This window comes from Ovis canadensis, chromosome X (assembly GCF_042477335.2).
Source record: "Ovis canadensis isolate MfBH-ARS-UI-01 breed Bighorn chromosome X, ARS-UI_OviCan_v2, whole genome shotgun sequence".
Taxonomy (NCBI): domain Eukaryota; kingdom Metazoa; phylum Chordata; class Mammalia; order Artiodactyla; family Bovidae; genus Ovis; species Ovis canadensis.
The window spans coordinates 102573587-102594932 of NC_091727.1; the positions used below are offsets into that span (position 1 = coordinate 102573587).

The 21346-nt window shown below is 42.7% G+C and overlaps 1 protein-coding gene and 1 long non-coding RNA gene across 2 annotated transcripts in view; one reads left to right on the top strand and one right to left on the bottom strand.

Annotated features, from left to right (window-relative positions):
- Window positions 1-3022: 3022 nt before the first annotated feature.
- Window positions 3023-11306, bottom strand: LOC138930464 (uncharacterized). The gene is made up of 3 exons (XR_011446196.1): window positions 11277-11306; window positions 11070-11199; window positions 3023-3358 (listed from the first exon to the last, which is right to left on the bottom strand). It is a non-coding gene; the product is annotated as an uncharacterized lncRNA (long non-coding RNA).
- Window positions 11307-12089: 783 nt separating this feature from the next.
- Window positions 12090-21346, top strand: part of GPC3 (glypican 3) — a 456698-nt gene continuing 447441 nt past the window's right edge. The window contains exon 1 of the mRNA XM_070290721.1: window positions 12090-12784. Within this exon, the coding sequence (XP_070146822.1) occupies window positions 12610-12784 (175 nt within the window). The 5' untranslated portion in view covers window positions 12090-12609. The remainder of the gene's footprint in view (window positions 12785-21346) is intronic.

A 21346-nucleotide genomic window follows, 5' to 3' on the forward strand; every position in this document is an offset into this window, starting at 1 on the left:
AACAAAAGTTTCACTTAGTAAATGCTTGTCACTGGGGATGGAGAGTCAGCACTTAAGCACCACTCCGTTTAACTCTGAGCATTTGCTGAAGTCCTTTGTGTCTTAGATGTCAAAGAAATCTTTTCTAAGGGAGCCATCAGCACCACCTCAGGGGTGATGTTTTAAGCCTAATGTGAAAAAGAGAGCTTCTCTAAAACTTCTTATATGATTAACACAGTTGAATGCCCTTTATGACAAAGCATGGGGAGTGCAAATAAAATTCTCTTCAGGAGGAGACCTTCGTCCTTGCTTTTTTCTTAAATCATTTCTTAGCAATGTAACACTGGGAAAGAACTTTCACATTTCAGGGGGATAAAAGCTCAGGAACATATAGCTGCGTGGTTTAAACTGACTCAACTCATCACGAATCGGGTCAAATGGCTCAGAAGAGGCTTCCTGGCTGTATGCAGTGAGAGAAAGGAGGAGAGACAATCGAGTTACCATCACCGTGTGTGGGGGGAAATGTGCTACGTGGCAATAGTTAACCCAATAGCATTTGCCTTTGAGGGTCTATTTGAATCTTTGGCCTTCTGTCTAGTGTGGCACGTCCAGGAAGAAGTGCACAGGAGGTTTCTCTAAAAAAAGAATGAGATGCTTGCTTCTGCAAAGAGAAGGGTATGGTTATGCCGCTGTCAAATGAAAGACTTCAGCCTTCCAACGGAAGGTGTCACCCTCTGGAGTGCTTGATGGACTGCTACGCTAACAGGTTTCCCCTTTATAAACAGAGTCCAGCCGCTTTGGCCTTATCTACTTGATTCCGAAATAGCTCGTCAATTTAATAGCATTCAGGTTGTTTATGCACACACAAGGCCCTTTGAAAATAACCTTTTTCATGTCGCCAAACAGGCATTTTGAAATCAACTAATTGGATGGTTGTCTGAATTCAACTCGTTGTTTTAAAAATAACCAGTTGTTCCACTGAATTACATTTTTTTTACCCCCAAGCCAATTGGTGTGTGTAGACAGAGTTTGAGTCAATCCAGATGGCTGGCTGCATTTTTGACTTGAACTGACTGGATGTTTTGTGGTCAGATATATACAGCTCTTGATAGCCACTGGGGAAATGGAGTAGAAGGGAAGGAAGGTGTAGGAAAGTTAGGAGAAATTATATCAACAAAAGTTTCCATCTTGAGTGCTGCGGATCCAGACATTTTCTGCAATCAATCCTCCCTCCCCCTCAACACACATGCACACGCACACGTGCACGCACACACACACACACACACACACGCACATAGTTAAGAAAACAGAAATAAAGTAATAACATCCCTCCCAGCTGGCTCTGCTCACGGCTATGGGTCTTTTCTTTCTTTATTTCTCTCCATGAATTTCTTCACCGCTTGGGTGGCCTGTGGAGGGATTCTGGCAACTCAGCATCATCGGTTTAGCTCCCTCTTAGGCTAACTTTTCCTTACTGTGGGGAGCTCTCCTTTGAGGGACTTCGTGCTTCTCTCGGTCTGTAAAAGCAAGGCAGGAAGAAGAGGGCTTCAGGCAGACCTGAAACCCTAATTCCAAGCATGAGGCCTGACTCTGACCCATGGAACCACTTTTCCTGAGGGAAACTGAATTTCCTGTAATGAATGTAACCAGTTCTCCCTGCTCAGGCATTACTACTACGTTTTGAGAAATTCTGAGTTTTGTATCATCTATGGGCTCCATAATTAGCTGTCAAATTCCGCTGGCATGAGGAAGTGCAGTTCAGATGCTTTCAAAGGCTACTTCATTCAAACTTAATTTAATTTCTTCATCTGCCTTTCTGATAACATGATGACAATAGAACAGGGACAGCCTTCCCCTGAACCACCTTACAAGGAAGAAAAGGTTCTTCAAACATTTAAAATCAAACTGCAGGGGCAATTTCCAAAATGCCTTCCACCTTTTTTCCCACAAACTTCTAGTGAATTATATGATCCAAACTCACTTTTCTACTGCCAACATGGTGCCTTTTCTACCTTGTGCTAATGTCATTGTTTGCAGTGAATCAAAGAGCAAAAGAAATATTCTGTTTGAAACCTGGCTCTGTCTCTGTTGTCCCCAACTTCACTCTCTCATTTAGTAAATCTCAAAGTGGCGTGCTTCTCAGAACATGTCATTTTTCATGCCTGGCTCTTTAAGGTGCGTATTGAATCCTGTGAGGCTTTCAGAGACATCTGGATAACATTCAAAAGATTTTGCCTATGACATTTAGGTTTTAAACCACTGCCACATGGCTTGTTGGGATTTTGTAGTTTGGGAGGTATTGGAGCTATCTGACTCATGTTATGGGCCTGTCTCCATTGCTGACCTGCTATCTATGTGACTTTGGGAACATTACTTTACTCTGAATCTCAGAGGTTTTCTCATCAATATTATGGGGGCAATAATATTTGCCCCCATATTTATCTCATGCCTGATCTATTTCAGAGGGCTGTTGGGAAGAACAATCCAGATAAGGTACAGGGAAGCCCTTTGTAAGAAGAATGAAGTCTTAAACAAATACAAGAGATTCTCAAAGGAGACAATTTAACTGGGATTATTACATAATAGGTAGTCCTGAAAACTTGGCCCGTCTTTACCAAATCAAGAGGTTTGTTGTCAGCTCACAAAATTGCACTGTGTGCTACCATTATTTTAATTCCTATTTGTTGAATTTTTAAAAAACCCAAAGATCAAATTCTAAGGAAAAATGATATGAGTAGATATATTGCCTCAGTTTTCAGAATCTATAATAATATTAGATTAGTTTAAGGAAACTTGGAAGGTTTAAAGTTTTTTGTTTTTGTTTTTGTTTTTTTAGTATTAATGACACTAAATATAATGACTGTGTTAAAGTAATCAGTAATATTACAAGTTCTGTTTGCACCAAAACTAAAGTGATAAAGTGAATTTCTCCCTGGATTTCAGATTCAGTTGTGAACACAACTGCTCATAGAAAGGTAACCTGCTGTTCTTCTCATTTTAGAGGCAAGAACTAAGCCATATCTGTGAAAATATACAAAAGGACAACAGGCACATCCATCCTTTATTCTTTGATGTTTCTGTTTAACTGTCTCAGGGTTTCCCATCCTTGAGTGGTGTAGGGGCAGCTGATAAAGCCCCGATGATTTAGAAGCACACAGAATCCTGCTTTATATTATCATCTTGTCTAGCCGCTCCCATGTGATTAAATGACCTTTTTTTGCCATAGGAGCAGTTATACTGAGGAGGATGAACTTTCCCTTCCATCTGTGTGTGAAATGTTGTTCCTCCACATGCAGACTATCAGCCAAGAGAATGGCATTCTTTCCGGTTGTCAGGATATCATTGGCCTTTTTCCTCTGAAGAAGAGTCAATTCATAGCCTAGTATCAAGCAGAAAAAAAAAGGAAAATAAATCATGATGTTTCTGTACAATGGTAAGTTAGAAATGATATGAGTATATGTGAGTATGATTGTGAAGTTTAAAACTAGGGTAGATCTGGCTGCAAGCTTAAGTTTGAAAACTTTTTTTTCAGAAGTGAATTTGAGCTCCTGTAGTTACATCCAGGAAATACGAGCCATTACTAAGGCTGGGAATTGAGGGTAAGGCCAAAAAAAAAAAAAAAAAAGGCAAAAAAGGTCTGGAAATGTAATTGTAATTGGGGAGGCCAAACGACAGAGGTTAAGCCCTGGGAAATGGAATGGCAAATCGGTGTCTGAGAATTCCTGGGCCTGCGGCAGGTCTCTTGATGGACTCTGGCCATCAGTGAACACTGCTCAGCTCTTATACTCTCCACATGGACCTGTTTTAAGGGAGGCTGAAGGAGGACTGAGCAGCAGCCAAGATTGTGAAGTTCAAGGAGACCCTCTCGGAGCATATGCCTCCTTCAGACTTACGAATCATGTAAAACCTTGATAATCTGGGAGTCCCAGTGCTGGCACTGAGGTAAACCTGGCAGTGAACTGACAGCTGAAGATGCCTGCTCACTCTGATGGTTAAAACAAACCTGGAAAATGTACATGAGGGCAAAAATTTTGCCCTCATCATTATTTCACCAGTACCTAGAGCATAATGACTGTTCTGTTTATTACAAATAAACAAACAAACCTGGCTTTGATGGCCTTTAAAAGAAATAGCCTTAAAGTTCATAGAATGATATGAATACCTACAACATGCCAGAAGCTTTACCTATTTTATCTCTAGTCTCTCAAAGACCTTGCAAGGTTAAATTTTTCCTAACATACAGAAAAGCTCAAAGAATATTATAGTGGACACTAGTATTCTGACTGCCTATATTCTATAAGTAGCATTGTGTTCTCTTTGCATTATCACATGGATCTATCTATTCATCCATTCATCAACTGAGGTTAAGTGTTTAATCCTCATTTCGTAAGTAAAGTCTCAACCAGGTAAGGCGGCTTGTCCAAGGTCCCCCAGCTAGTAAGTAATAGAGCTGAAATTTGGACTTGGAACTATTGAACTGCATAACCTATGCCCACTCCACCACGCTGTGTGGACTTTTGTGATCACCGTGTTGCAACATAAGTTAAAGCAAGTAAACTGGAGGGTGGGTTGAAATCGACTGAGAGGTTGAAGGTACCAGTGCTGAAATCAGAGGAACATCCTAGGAAGGGCTAACTTAGCCTTTGACCTCAGTATTACAATGTGTAAATAGCAGACTAATGCCGGAGGGCAAGGATCTATACATTCTACATCATATGTTAAAGAAGAAGGGATAAATCATTACAGGGCATTCTTTTTCAAAATTAATTAATTGTTTTTCGCTGTGCTGGATCTTTGTTGCTTCATGTGGGCTTTCTCTAGGTACAGAGAGTGGGGGCTACTCTCTAGTTGTGATGCATAGGCCTCTCATTGTAGGGGTTTCTCTTGTTGCGGAGCACAGGCTCTAGGCACCGGGGATTCAGTAGTCGTTACACGTGGGCTTAGTTGTCCCGCAGGATGTGGGATCTTCTCAGACCAGGGATAGAACCTGTGTCCCCTGCATTGGCAGGTGAATTCTTACCCACTGGGAAGTCCTCCTACAGGGAATTCTTGTCCTATTGTTTTTAAGAAAGCAAGTTTCATGCCATGCCATAGACCCAGCATAGACTCAGCTTACTGTCTCACCATTTCTATAGATTCATAGCCTAGTATAAAAATTGAATATGATATAACAGAACATCAAGAATAGATTAGATTAGATTTCATATACTTTGTTTACTAAGGCAGGGAAATATGTAATACAGTTCAGAAAGATAATACTAAAGCCCCCTAAAAGTTTATTACCATAATTTCCAAACAACAAAGTAATTTGTTAGGCCCATGTATACTGAGATTTAGGTAAACGTAGTCTCTTACCTTTAGTACTTTACAATCTTACAGAGTCAACATCAAAGCCTCAGTTATTTAAAATTTTTAATGACTTAATTATAAAAATCTCTAATTTAGATTTTTGGAGATAAAGAAAACACAAAGGAAGTATGTCTGTTTATATTTCCACTCTTGCAATATTGCTTACAACAAGCATTACTGTGCTGCTCATTAGGAGAAAAATTAGATTTTAAATGTTGTACACAATACTTTGATTAAAGAGAGTGCTAAGGAATCAACAAATATACCTTGAGAATCTCCTATGAATCCATTTCTGGGGTCTGTTGTAGATGCATTCAGCCTTTCATTCAATACATAGGTACTGGGGGCCTACTATATCCTAGGCACTGCTCTAGATTCTGGGTACAGAAGTACAAGAATTTTTCCTTCAAGGAGTTCACAATCTTAGACACACAGACTGTCAGAGGTGGAAGGAAACTTGGAGAGCACGAAGCCGGCCATCCTCAATTTACAGTTAAGGAGGCTGTGATTCAGAGATGTTAAGTTGCATATTCAGGGTCACAGTGTTCAGAGAGGCAGGATAAGAATGAGAAACCAGCGCTTTTGACTGCTGCTCCTCTGCTCCTTCGATTATTTCAATCTATTTGGGAAGACATGGTACTCTCACATGAAACAACTTCAGAACGATATGAGACAAAAAGCTGCTAACAAACCATATGGTATTAAGCATAAGTTTAACAGCAGTCAGGGAAGAACTGGAGACATCCAACAGAGCTTAAATCTTCTGAGTAATGACATGCAATTTATTTATGGCAGGGGAGACTTGCTGTACTTCTGACATGAGAATGAATGAGATGAAGGCATTCCAAGGAAGCCTACTTCCCTCTGGATCTTATCATCTTGTTTTGTTTTGGTATGTTTGCTATGTTTTTGTACACAGGCAAGCGTCTCTTTCATTTACAGCAGAAAACATGACATAAATTAGGGGGAAAATAATGGATATAATAAAACATGAAGGTTGTGGAGATCAACCTCCATTCTGTAATTTACACCAAGTTCTACTGAGAGGCAAAATCTCATGCAAACCATATTTCCTGTCTTCTGAGTATTATTTGAATAAGAGTGAGCCAAAGAAGAAGAGTGTTCCTATGGGATAATTTTTGTAGGAGAAATCTTAGTTATACATTTATCCTCACATGGGCTACCTATTATTGGAAAGTTTTTATGCCTTGTGAATAGGAATTCTCTATAATTAGGGAATGTGGGAATTTATTTTTGTAAAGAAAAACATTTCAGAGCTTTATTTAAAAACATTTGCTCAGTGACTACCATGGGCCAAGGCACTGTGCACATACTTGGCATAATACTTCTCAAACAGTTTGCAGTGAAGGGTCAATTTATTTAATATTGTTTTTATTTTCTGATATTAATGTGAACTCCTGATCATCTAAAGCTCAAAAGTCATGATAGAGACAAAAAGGTAAACATACATTTACCCAATGTGGTAAATGCAGTGGTCACCCCAGGTTTTGGTACAGCAAGTGTAGCAGCCTCTGGGCTTGGTTGGTAGGGAATGGAACCATCTAGCACTTCTCTTCCCCTCCTTCGGCTGCAGGTCCCAACCATACTGCCTCTGAACAACACAGTTTCTAATGGGTAGACTTTACAATGACTAGAGTTACCAGTGGGGTGATGGCCTTTTCTTATGGGATGCTACTGTTGAAATTCCCCTAGACTTGGTACTGTGGGTGAGGCTTGGGAAGTCAGATGGACGAGGCCACTGAAAGTATGAATTGCTGCCCGTGGTGGCTGTTGACTCCCTCCCATATGTTGTTGGGAACTCAGGGAGCTCTGGGGGTGGGAAAAGGCCTTGAGAGAAGCAAACATGTGAGCGGTCAATGGTTAGAGGTCAACTATTGACCTATTGGGCACCCAGGCTCCAGAGCAAAAAGACCCAGAAAAAACTTAGCAAATTTACTTATAGATTCTACACAGCATACATCCAAATAAACATATTACATTACCTAAACCATTGAGTTTTGGGGACACAATAATTCAAAGCAAAACAAAGTATTCATGAATTGCCATGTGGCACCTAAAGCCAGGCCTCAGGCGTCACCAGTCTTTCCATTTAAGGCTACCATCTTCTCAATCACCTAACTACAAGCTCCTTAAATTTTAGTAGAAAACTGATTATCTTATGCAATAGACAAAATGTTAGATATACATTTATCTGCCCAATCAAAAAAAATCAATAGACTAGGGGTATGAAGAAATATGTTAGGAATCTAGATCAATATCCTTTATACATATGAAGACAGAATGGAATAATTTCTTATTTTCAGCAATCAACATGATGCCACAAATAAAAATCTCAATAGTCTTTTTCAAAGTCTTGAACTCTAACTTACAAGAACCTCAGGATATTTTGTGGATTTAGTGAGGGCAAAGTATAGTCCTGGTCTGGGGAGAGGCTATCCATCCACAACTCATAATGCAGGCATCTCAGCTGGGTCTATTAATTTTCCACACACATGGAGCCAAATTCTGCCTAGGATTATTATGCAATTTTCAAAATGGCTTTAAGTCTTTCAACTTACAAAGTTACCATTTACATTGCACTGGCCTGCTGGCTGGGATGAATGAATGAACACTCTTTCCCAAAGGACCATAATTCATTCTCTGATCATAGCTTATACATTTGGGAGAATTGGGATCAGTGTGCCTGGCGCCTCCCCTCCCGTCTGCCCCACAAAGGAGTCATACACTGCAAGAGAAGGAGACAAAGTGGCTGTGTGCCATCGAGCACAGAGGTGTGGCTAGGGAGGTGTTGACTGTGAGCAGCACCAGTCTAACATATAAGCAACTGTCTACATGATGTGATTTCAGGTGTACCAAAAAAGGCCTCATTGCCCCTCAGTTTAAACACTCCCTTCCCACTAGCAAATGCCTCGAATTCCACAGTTTTTAGAGCCCTGTTCCTTTGGTTTAAAGCTTTGATCCCTGTGAAAATACCCCCTACCCTGGGTGGGCAGCCCCATTGTATCCCATCAACCATATACACTGTGAGCAGATGAGTTTCAAAATTTCTGCTCAGAAAGGAGGTTTTGAGGGTGGTGTGAAGGGGAGAAGATACTGTGTACCTTAGGGGAATGGGGAGGGACAGCATCACCTGGAAGGGGGGTGGTGGCAAGGGGAGCTGGGCCCAAAACAAACCATGTGTGCGTGTGTGGCCATATGCATGGCTATATATGAGCCCCTCCCATGGCGGCAGCTGTTGAACACCCTTTCTTAACCCTCTCCCAGAAACCTTGATTTATGCTGCTTTTGGAGTCATAGAACCAGACTCTCCTCCCAGCTACAGCAAGATAATAGCTGCCGGCTACAGCTGGGAATTCTCGAATTCTTTCAAACTAGAGACTAGGAACAAAGGTGAAGAAAAGTTCTTCGGGGCCTGCTGTGCTAGGTAGCCTTCCTCTGAGGCCCAAAGAGGAAAATGGGGCCCAGTGGTGTTATCTAAATGCTTCCAACTGGGCCTGAAAGCACAGAGCCATGAATTGTGGAAAGTGAACACCGGTGCTCAATCAGCACATCCTTTTGTGTTTCTAGACTGATTGTTTCTCCTTGTCTCTTCCATCTGAAGAGTAAGGATGAGTCATTGGCCTGACTTCGAAAATGAGGAAGGGAGCCCTGAAAAGTAAGATGGTTGTTTATGTAAAAAGAAAATTCATATTTAATTTTATGTCACCCATCTTGGCAATATGTAGCAGATAAAGTAACAGCTTTAATAGTTTGGTAAAGGAACGGGATTTTGTCAGTAAAACTCCACACACCGGACACTGGCAGAATGGACAGCTGTCCAGAGTGTCCCTGCAGTCTGTCCTGACCAAAAGCCTATTCTTCAGTGCCTATTCCAGGGCCTGAAATCCCAGTGGCAGAGTCTTAGCTTGGGAACTGAAATGTTAGAAAGTCTTTGTGAGTCACTTATTAAAAAAATGCAACCAGTCCTTAAGCCTAGCAAGTTTTATTAATCCTACCTTGCTGCTGCTGCTAAGTTGCTTCAGTCGTGTCCGACTCTGTGCGACCCCATAGACGGCAGCCCACCAGGCTCCCCTGTCCCTGGGATCCTCCAGGCAAGAACACTGGAGTGGGTTGCCATTCCCTTCTCCAACCCCTACCTTAGGTCGGCTTAAAGCCCTCAAGTAGCTGCTTGTAGGGGGAGCAGAAGCTTTAAGGCCAAAACCTTAAATATTTGCCAAAACCTCAGGGTGAGTTTGCTTATGACTGAAGTCCAAATTCTACTCTTTCACATACCACCGCACAAGTTTTGCTAAATCCTCATATTCTCAGTACTATTAAAAAATTTTAAAGCTAACTCAGTTTTATTTAAGTCAATTTATCATAGTATTGTCTACTAACTTTGTCTTAATGAAATCATGGGTTGGATGTACTACTATGCATGTTCATACATTTCTGATCCACATTACAACAAAAATTTATTAAAAAAAAAAAAACCCAAACTTCACTGGTCCACATACCACCAGAGATCCACACACCTCATTTAGGGAAGCACTGCCCTGGTTCATATAAAGTATATTAGATATAAAAGTATACATTAAAAATAAGTCGTAGTCCCTCTGTTCAAGGTACTCAATACCCAGTAGTTGAAAACAACTGTTGCCTTTGTAGTTAGTTGCATGAGCTCTGGAAGATCATGAATTTATGGGAGGTCATGTCTTCCTCTGCGAGGTCATGAAATTCAATCAATGCTTGCCTTCCAATCTGCCCTTTGGTCACAGGGCTCCACAGGTGGAACATATCAAACTCACCAGCCAAATTATGACTCTTAATTGGTGTTTCTTTTAAAGTGGATATGTCATTTGTCAAATGTTCAATGCAGGAGCAGGCCTAGCCCCAGGCAAAATTATGAAGTAGGAGAAGAATGCCAGAGACGTAGGCCGCACTCAAATATTTGTTGAAAAAAGAATGAATGAGCCTTCCGTCCTTGAATCTCTCTCTCCCAACCCCCGCATCCACCCGGTGCCTTTTTAAATTCTATCTCCTAAATATCTCCAGTAGTGTTTTCCCCTTCCAAGTCTCCTCTGCCGCAGGACTTTATCATTTCTTGTCTGGATTATTTTCACAGCCTCTTGCTTCCAATCTGCTTTCTTCTCCAAGCCAATCCCCACAATGTTGCTGTAGAGATATTTTCATAGGGCAAACAAGATCATATCATTCCTCTGCTTAGAAGTTCCTTCAGTGCTTCCCCAGGCTCCTTTGCATGGTTTGGGGACTCATAATCTGACCCTTGCTTACCTCTGCCGCTTTAGCTTCCCTAACTCCCCGGCCTGAGACCCTTACTTGCACCTCCCATCATCCAACTGGGTCATGCTCTCTCCTGTCAGAATCTTTGTTCATGTTGCTTCTTTTCCCCTGACACCCTCCCCTCACTTTCTTTTCTCACTTCAACTCCTACTGGTCTTTCAAGACTGAATTTAGGATATCACCTCTTCTGGGAAGCTTTCTGTGACTTGCCTTCTCACCCGTTAGAACTTTGCATTTGCCCCCATGTTAGCACTTACCACATGCTGGGTTGACATTTTTCTGTTTGGTTGTCTTTCCCACAAGACCCTTAGATCTTTGAGGTCAGGTACCAACGGTTAATCTTTGTATCTCATTGTTTGTACCTCACAGTGTCAGGCACGTAGCAGCAATTCAAATATTTGTTATTAAATGAATGAATGAGCCCCTCAGTCACCTACCTTTCCTTTGCCTCTCTTCTCAGCCCACAAGTTCTGGCACACAACCTCTTCCTCCATGGCCTGGCACTCACTGCAGAATTCCTGGGGTGGAGGCTCTCCTTTTCCTTTCTTTATCTGAACCTGCTTCTCCCTAGATCAGAGACAACAGGATCAGATGATAAACTAATTCACACTGAGGTGTTGTCATTTCATTATACAAATACTTACTGAGTTCCTACTATGTGCCAGGCATTGTGCTAAGGTGTGTGTGAGCCACTAGAAAGAATACGGGAGTTAAAGATCCCTACTTAGTTAAAGATCCCTACTTATGGGTAATGACTAAATGCATTTCTCCTCTAAGAGGTATGTGATTTTCAAAGAACCGGATTTCAAATGATGAAATTTAAGCAAGAGAGGTGGGATTTGGGGTAGGAGACCTCTCAAACAGGCTACCTCTGGCTCAATGAATTTGCTGTGTGAAACTGTTTTCTAATGAATCAGGCTGACTTTAAGCCTCAGGTTATCTTGTTGTCACCAGTCGTGCTTTGCTTCATGAAGGGTCACCAGGGGCTACCTTACAGGAGACATTCTTTTAACATCCTGGGATCAGGTGCCTTCTCTGACTTTGTGTGCTTCTAATAAATTAAACCCCATGGGCTGTCAGATTTTTAGTTATAGTATTCAAAGATGAGGCAGGTGTGAACTCCCCTCCCCCCCCACCCCCCGCTCCGCCAGCGGTCCCCAGCTGCCCTGAATGTGACTATTTGTGGGGTAGGTTTGTGAGCTGCGTTGGGAAAAGGAATTGAGGGAAGCCCCTGAGAGAGCAGGAAGAAGAGGTGGATTTTGTGCGGAGGAGGAAGACCTCTTGGGAGGCTCTGGTGGCCAGAGATGAGCTGGACCTGGCTGGGAGAGGGGGGTACCGAGGCCAGGACCTCCACGCACCCCAAGGAAGGATGGAGAGGTTGCAAAAATCCTAAAGGGAAAAGCCCACTCGGCTGTAGGCCAATGAGCGGCGGGAAGGAGGAGTGAGGCTGGGGAACTTCTCTCGGAGCCAGTCATAGGGGACGGCTGCTGGGAAGCCAATCAGCGCGCCCGAGCCTGCAGCCCCTCTGCAGTAGTTATGCCAGAGCGCCCTGTGTAGAGCGGCGGCGAGCCGGCAGCTGGGCTGGGCGGCCAGGAGCCACCGCACGCGCTCCGCGTCCTCCTCTCGCGCGGCTCCTGCGGGATCCCAACACTGCGGTACCCCAGCAGTTCCCGCAGCCCCGCGCCCGCAGGCTGGCCACGCGGCCACCACCGCCCCCTGGCCGCGCGGTTCGCCTCGCCCCGCCCCGCCCGGTCCCTCCTCGCCCCGCCCCAATACGGTCAGCCCCGCCCCGCCCCGAGCCACCAAGCAGTTCCCGCCCTCGCCCAGCGCCCAGGTAGCTGCGAGGAAACTTTTGCAGCGGCTGGGTAGCGGCACGTCTCCAGCTCCTTAGGGCCACTGCCAGGCTTGCCGAGTCCTGGGACCTCTCTCGCCCCCGCTGCCACTCTCCCACTCTCTCCTCGCTCCCTGCGAAGCAGGATGGCAGGGACCGTGCGCACCGCGTGCTTGGTGGTGGCGATGCTGCTCAGCTTGGATTGCCCGGGACAGGCGCAGCCCCCGCCGCCGCCGCCGGACGCCACCTGTCACCAGGTCCGCTCCTTCTTCCAGAGACTGCAGCCCGGACTCAAATGGGTGCCTGAAACCCCGGTGCCAGGTGAGGAGTCGTCCCTCGCGCATTCCCCGCGCTGGGCGGTGAGCCAAGGGGCGCATGGTGGCCGTAACCCGAGCGCGCTAGCCCTGCGGGGCCGCGATCGTGAGCCCAGCGGCTGAGTACCTGGGAGTGGTCCCCGCGCTCGAGCCCGGCCAGGTCTCCCGAGGAAGAGAAGAAGGGTATATGTGGACCGTGTCCGCATCTCCCAGGCTCGCTGGGCTGTCAGCGAAGATGCGAGTGGTTGAAACGGCGAGCATGGCCTTCTAGCGGGCGCCCATTTTTTGGGGAGGGGGGCAGGGCGGGAAGGCTGGAGTTGGTTCTCCTAGCCTCAGCGAACTGGCGCCGCACATCCGAGCTAGTGCCTCGGGAATTTGCCACCCTCGCTCACACTTACATGCCAGAATTTCAGCCTCAGCTGGACCGCGGCTCCAGCCATTCTTTCCCCAACCTGCCCTCACGCCCTCCTTTCTGCAGCCTTGGTTCCCGAGGCTCGCGGGCCCAAGTGCAAGCAAAGTTGAGGACGGATCTCCGAATCCGCAGTGACAGGTAAAGACACACGGAGGGAAACTTTTGAGTAGGAGGGTCCCCCAAATGAGGAGGACTGAGCCTTTTCCCTTCAAAACAGCGTCTGTTCTCTAGGCTGGCAAAATCGTTTCCAAAACCATGCTGCTGGCCGGGGGAGCAAGAGTCCAAAGATGATTTAACTCCTCCCCTTCTCAAATTCATCTGCCTTCTTTACAGGCTGGACCCTGAAGGGAAGATGATTTTAGGTGGAGGAAAGTTTCCGAACGCTTGCCTTTTGTTCAGCACAAGCAGATCGTGTTGTAAGGGCATATATTAACCTTCCCTGAGCGCTGCCGCTGTCAACAGATGAATATTAATGGCCTTGTGTGATTGACTGTCCCACGGTTGGAGTCCTAAAAGCCTGCCTTAGAATCCAATTAGGACAAGTTGCTACACTGACAATGCAGGCAAGAAGAGTCGGCTTCAAACAGGTTAATTTATCAGAGGTGCGCTCTAAGAAATGGCTGGTTGTATTCACAAACCGTAAAACGTTTGTGGCCTTCGGGGTCTCTTCACCACCCATGCATCCACCAAGGCGCGCGTCCCGCGCTTCCGAGGGATCGGGGAGCAGCCCTCGCCAAAACTTGGCTCGTGGCTCTCAACAAGTCAGGGAGGCGGGCCTGCTGGTTGGGCCAAGTTGTGAATGCGATGCGCGCCCTGTGGGCGCTGCCGGCGAGCGTTCACTAGCGGGAGGTTACCTAGGCAGCCAGCGCGCCCTCAGCCTTTTCTTTAGGTGGATGAAAAGAGCCAAGCGAGCCTGCTGTTTAGTTGCAAAGGTAATTGGTCACCCTTTTTGGTGACTGAAATACATTTGCACATACGTTAAATATTGCTTTGCAGGATTTTGCTCTACGGGAGGGTAAAACTACCTCTTCCACTGTTAAGTGTTAATAACATACCACGTGGGCGTGTGCAGGAGCTGTAAGGGGCAACCTATGAATCAGTTCCACAGAGCTGAAACAGCGGGCGAATCTCTCTCCCCTCGAAGTGCCGTGGTAATTAGATTGCTAAGGCCAGAGACATGCTTTTGTTGATAATGTAAAAACTGGTCTTCGTGGGATGAGCCCCCACAAGATGAATCGGTCCAAGGTTGGGGCTGGGGCCACACTGGGCAGATTTGAAGCCAAGGAGTAAAGATTGTACTTAAAAGAGGAAAAAAGACCAGAGGGAATGCACAGATACTCATTTAGCAACCCCCTTCTACAGAGACTCAAACAGGCCCTCACCCTCCCTTGCCCTCCCCCAGATCTCTGGCTGCCTGCCTCTTTGCAGCATCTGTATAAAAGTATTGCGAGGGCCCACACACCGTGTGTATGAGATTTGGCCTGGGCTCCCTTCTTACAAGTTCCCTTACTCCTGGCCTAAGGATGGCCATATTCCATGTAGAGAACAGGGACTTGTGATGGAGATTTTTCATTTTCCTCAAGTATCTCCCAAACTCTATAGGAAAAATCATGTTGCGAGTGTCTTTACCATATAAACCCAGCGCTCTCTACTTCACTTCTATTTAACAAACAGATGCCCTGTTGAGCACCTTCTATATGGCAGGCACTGTTCTGACTCGCCCTGGAGCAAAGCCAAACTTCAAATATGGTGGATGATACCCACACAGCTACCATATAGCCTGGATTTTCTGGGGGCGGTGCAGATTTCCAGTAGCCCTGGCATAAAACCATGTGTCCCAAACTTTAGTTGGGCAAATACGGTCTTTGTAGATACAGAAAGCATGGTGAAAATCCTAATGTCCATGTGTGGAAAGAGCTCATCAGTATTTCAGAGAAGAGATGATAATGGCGGACTTAAATACAATGGCAAGTGCATAATTTCAAAATGAATAAATGTGTGATTTGCTGCTGTCATTCAGTGGTTGGAAATTGAAAAAGAGCTGCAAATTACTTGATAGTTATGAACCATCATGATGACCGCTTGACATTTTTTCCCCTATCTATATTTTAAGCCATGTTCAGTATGCCCGCTCCACTGTATTAACATTAAAGCTTTCTTTGTCCCAGATAAAATGAGATTTGGTCACAGTAAGGAGAAATCCTCAAGAATGTCCTGTGTCACTTAGGGGGAGCATTTGGGATTGACTGCTAACTTCGACCATTAGCAGAATTGGGTTAGAGTGGAGAAGGTACATTTCTTATGCTAATATGGATGAGACTAAATAGCATTTGAAATCGGCCCGCCTAAATAAATCACTGGTGCCGAAGGACTACACTAGACTTCCACAAAGCTGATCTAAAGCCCTACAATCTCGTGTTCCCGTTATTTTTGGTGTTCAAACACACAGGATAGCAATTCTAAATGGCATGTCCCCCAAATCCATAGATCTTTTCATACCCCACTTTTTTTAAAAAAAAGGATTTGTAACTTGGAAAGCACCACAGATGGAAACCAGGCACACAGTTAGCATTTGGCAGAAAAATCCATATAACTGACTTTCAGTGCAGCTCTTTTGCCCTTATTTAATTTAGAAAAATTCAGAAAAAAGCCAATGAGCTCATAAGTCTAGATGTTTATTTTGTTTTGCTTAACCTACCCACAGGCGCAATCAAGAATGGATACAATTTTAGGCAAGGAAAGTGAGCTAGTAATCAGACAATGATGTTTCCAATTGTCTCAAGGGAATGTTACAGAAGTCTGAAAAAAAAATTCCTCTAAACAAAAATCAAGTGTAATTCACTTTATGAATGCCATACACCACTTTTGGAGGGGGGTGGTGGTGGTGAAGGGAATGGATGGAAATGAGAAAAACAAACCGTGGTAGTGTTGCAACTCCCAGAAGATTGAGGAATCTTGCCTTAGAGGGCCTTGGAAAGTGCAAGAACCAATCCAGAAGGCCAAATGCCTGTATGGGTAAAAGGCAGCCTTGAAGAGCCAAAATCGACTTGGAGTTTCTCAAAATAGATGAAACAACATAAAAATAAAAATCAACATTCTTGAAAAAAGAGAGAGTTTGGTATTCGTTGCTGTTGTTTTAAAGTATGAGAACTAGCAATCTCATCCGGGTTGCCAGCTGTGGCTCCCCAATTAGTTGGAAGCTGTTAGTGGTGCTAAAGCCGGGAGAGAGAATAAGTGAGGCATGGAAGGGTTTCTCTCCCTTGAGATTGCACTAGACATTTGAGTGAGCAGGTGATTTGTTGAAACTTTGGAAAAGTCGTATAACCATGCACTAACTTGGACTAGTTTGTTGAACTTGCTCAGATGTGGTCTGAATATATTTATTATGCTAATTCTGATGACTGGTACCGAGACGTACTTAGAGGGAAGCATCAATCTGATTGAGGAGATGGCTGATGATCGGTGGAGCACCTTAGCTTGAAAGGAATCTCAGATTGCCTGCTCTTTGGCAGGCTCTCTTGTTAGGTGTTGGGGGTGCCCAGAGGAAGAAGACATAGTCTCTTTTGTCAAGGCGCTCACAGTCTAGTGGGGGAGCATACGAGTAAAGAGGCTTCTCAGGAAACTTGTAGGATTAAATAGGGTGAAAAGGGCTAGAAAATACCTTCAGGAAATTAGCTGAAATGGTCACAATAGCCAGCCTGGTCAATGGAAAAAAAAAAAAAAAAACTGAAGAGATGAAGTGGGAGATAGGGAGAAGTCGCTTAATAGGGCCGCCATCTTAAAAAGAGTTTTCTTAATTCTTGGAGCAAATTCTGTTTGTAAGCATTAGGAAATACAGGCATAAGAAGATTTCTATGGATGTTAGATGACACAGATGGTGTCAGTTTGGCAATGCGGTTTTTTTCTTATGGGCTGGTAGGTTGTATCCAATGTTTTGATGCAATATTTTTGAGCATTCTGCTGCTTCCATCTTTAGAGTTGCAATGTTTGCTGTTCACTGTAGCCTAGAAGGAGGCTGCTTATTACCAACCTGGGAGAAAAGAGGTCCGGATTTGTCTGCTATGAGAAAAGACAGAAAATATGTTTTCTCCTTAAATGGCAGCTATCAATAGGACCATGCCAACTCTAGTGTTTGATGCATATACAAAAGCATGGGTCTTAAGAGGTATCTTATTACTCATTTCTAAGAAAATTGAAGATAATCACTTATAACTTGTGCACATGATACATCATTTGGAAAGAATTTCACTGGGGATCATATTGCTCAACTGAAAAGTTCTGGCATGCTGAATTTGTACATTTTTGTGAATGCTTCCTTTTACTCTGATCTCTAGCTTTTTTTCTGCATATGGTTATTTGTATGTTTTAGATTATAAGCTCCTTAAAGGGAAAGCACCACATTTGATGCAGTGTGGAGCCCAATGCTAAGAGTACCGTAGCATGTTTCGTAAATAATAGATAATAGCATTTTTAGATCATTATGTATTCTTTGATGAAACTCTCAAATCCTTTCTTAAGCTATATGTCATCTTAAAGTCTAAGTCCAAATTTTTATGAGACATATTGGGGTATGTGGACAAACTTCAAGCTGCATATATTTTGACTGGAGACTGATTCAGGCTTACCTCAGTTAGCTGGCGACTCTTACCATCAGGCAGGGTTTATTAAGGTTGAGATTAAGGTTGAGTACTCAGAGAACAAATTGAAATTAGCAACATTGTTATGACTGGCTTAGTATCATTAAAGATCAACAATTATTATAGCACATAAATTGTAAGACATCTCTTAAATCAAACTCTCTTTGATTTAATGTCAGCTAGACCTTTCTCACTAATGTTGACATTACTATATTTGGGAGTTGAGCTATAACACATGCATGGACCTGTTGAAGTACCTCACAGGTTTCTGTAACCTGGAATCAGAATTTGTGCACAGCCTCAATTCCAGAGATCACACCAGGAGCCAGCATCTCGTCAGCCCTAGCTGAGCTTCTAAGCGGGTTCGGTGTTTTTTGTTAATCTAAGGTCTAATGGAAAGTGTGTACTGAAAAATCCCCCCCTTCTGCCCATGTTTAGCAAGTTGTCAGGCTTGAAACAGGATCCCGAACACTCCATTAAGAAATGAGTACCAGAAAATAAGAGTCCAAGTCATGGGCCCCCAACTGTCTTTAGAAAGAGCATAAAGTAATGGGAGTTTATCTCCTGAAACATAATGACAGTAAAAATGTGATTCACAAAGCATCCTGAAGGTGAGCATTATCAGCAGAGAAAATGTGCCTTTTGAAATGCTGTGTGTGAGCGGAAAACGCTCACTCGAACATTACAGTCTTACTTGAATGCCTGTTGAACAGACAATGTAAAGATTTACTTCTCTTCTTCAGATTAGGCCAATTGAATATTAATTATCCAAGTGCTAATTATTAGAAATACTCGTTTGCCATTTTTAAATAAAAATGAATCCAGATTGATTAACAGGGAACGCATTTCCATATTACAGCCTTATTTGAGATTTTGTGTTTTTTTCTCATGAATAAAAAGGAGTCAATGTTAGGACCAAAATGTGTTGCTAGTGTTCTGAACAGTTAATTACGTCTAGTAGCTGAAATTGCATTTATATGCTAGATTAGTAAATCTACTAAGCTCTTTGAAGTATACTTAATAGGCTTATATTGATAAATAATTGATAGGAAGACAGATAAAATACAAGTGAAAGTGGCAGTAAAAAGGGACAGAGAAGTTAAAGCAATTGTAAATGAAACCTCCACCCACTGGATTCCAAGCATTCACCTGAAAGTTGAAAGATGTACATTTCTCAGAAGTGGAAATTTTGAGAGTTTTCAGTATTTTTCAAAACTTACACAATGAAGCATGCATTTATTTCTTATAAATTCAGCAAAACTTTAGAATTTTAATTGGCTTTTTTGAATCTGCCTTTTGAATATAGTTTATTACTGGAAAATTAGAAATCCTGATTATGGTATCTTTAAGGTGTGTGTTTATAATTATTTATATCTCCTTACTAGATTGTGATTTTCTTAGGGTAACAGGGGCTGTGTTTTATCTTTGTATCCCCAGTGTCTAGCATAGTGCATAGTACAAATAACAGGTACTCAATAAAATTTGTAGGCTAAATAAATAAATGGAATTATAAATGTATTATAACCATAAAATTTCCATAAAACCATTATTTAAGTAGTTGATTCATTTTTACTAATACACTGAAATTTCTAAAAAAGGAACTACTTTTTCAGGTCAAAAATCCATTTGTTGCCTATAGGTAAGTGATAAAGGACATTGGTTTAATGCATTTGGCTGTACTATAACTCCCTGGAAAAAGTAGAATAGCCAAGACTTACAAGAGGTAAGTAGTTTTTACTTGTTTACAAGGTTATTTTAAGTAGTTAAAAATAAATTTAATATGTCTACATGTACATAAATGCATACATTTAACTTCCCTTTACCGATCGGTAGTATGCAGTGTGAAAATAATGCAACTGGTGTCAGTTACAGAAACATATGCTAAATGTATATCAGTTTTTCTTCAGTGTTTGCTGTATCTTACTTATAACATCAAGCTTCATAAATGTACATCTAAAAGGACCTAATTCAAAGTGGATTTGCAGCCATGGGAATTTTACTGAAGTAGTATAAAGGGCTTTATGAAAGTCCTCTTAATTTCTGTATGCATTACGGCATCCTTTTAAAGTTGGCTGGCGATGTTCTTGCAGATACAGGCCCAAGTAGTATAGAAGGGAAAAGAGAAAAAGATCATGATTGTTTAAAAATATTAGATTTGAATAGTTTCCTTCTTTTTTTTTTTTTCCTATAAAAGAGCAATTCTAGAAGAGGACAGCAACGAATAGAAATTTTTTTATTAGTCAAGTGGCTGCAGTCTTTATTACTTAATTTTTTTTAAATTTTAATTTTTACTTTATTTTACTTTACAATACTGTATTGGTTTTGCCATACATTGACATGAATCCACCACGGGTGTACATGCGTTCCCAAACATGAACCCCCCTCCCACCTCCCTCCCCATAACATTTCTCTGGGTCATCACCGTATTATGATTCTGTTCTCTGTCTCCCAAACTCTGCATATTGGGATTCTCCATTGCTCTTTGTCAAATTTTGGTTTGGATGATTGAAGCTGAGGGAAACATGGTGAAGCCAGGAGAAGTTAGGGTGACAGATACGGGGAGTAGGTAAAAAGCCCTCCCTCTGGTATGTATCAGAAAGTTGACTCACACATAACAGACTAAAAGGGATGGGGAAACATTTGAACATGGAAATTAACATGTGTGCAGAGACAATACAGAGGTATGCCCTAATTACATTCGGCTCCCAGAATTACCTTATTTGTACTTCTTACTTAGTATCCATGATTTTGAAGTTCATTGTTAATTCATAGTCTCTGGCAGACCCTGTGCTCATTGAATGTAGGAGTCATGTTTGATTGTCACAGTATCCTCTAGAGTGGTGAGTGGAGTGCCTTGTACAGAGTTATTATTAAAAGTTGAAAAGAATGTAAGAATAAACACATAAAGACCTAGTTTGGAGGACTTTATCACTGTCAAATGACATCCCAGGATGCCATGTGTGCTAAGTCTCTCAGCCGTGTCTGACTCTGTGTGACCCCATGGACAGTAGCCCACCCGGCTCCCCTGTCCATGGGATTCTCCAGGCAAGAATTCTGGAGTGGGCTGCCATGCCCTCCTCCAGGGGATCTTCCTGATCTAGGGATCGAACCCAAGTCTCTTAAGTCTCCTCCATTGGCAGGTGGGTTCTTTACCACTAACACCACCCAGGACACCCTCAGGATGCTATGTACCTAGAGAAACACTGATTCTCTGAATGCATCATTTTCTAAATTGATTTGTAGCAGAGACTGAGGAAGGGGGGTGGTGAAGTTGAAGCATATTTTTCTATTCTTTGTGACCCTGGGATCCTTGTTGCCCGTCTTTAAAAACTGAAGTTTGACAAGTAGAGAGATTTTAGCTGCAGCTTTATCTGAATGTGGTATTTGTATATGTTTTATGTATATATTAATAGATTATATATGTATAAATATATGTTTCTGTTATTTTGATAGCAACAATTCATATTATGTGTTATTTAAACTGTTTGAAAGTTGTGAGTTGCTACTCTTTGCGGTGGGT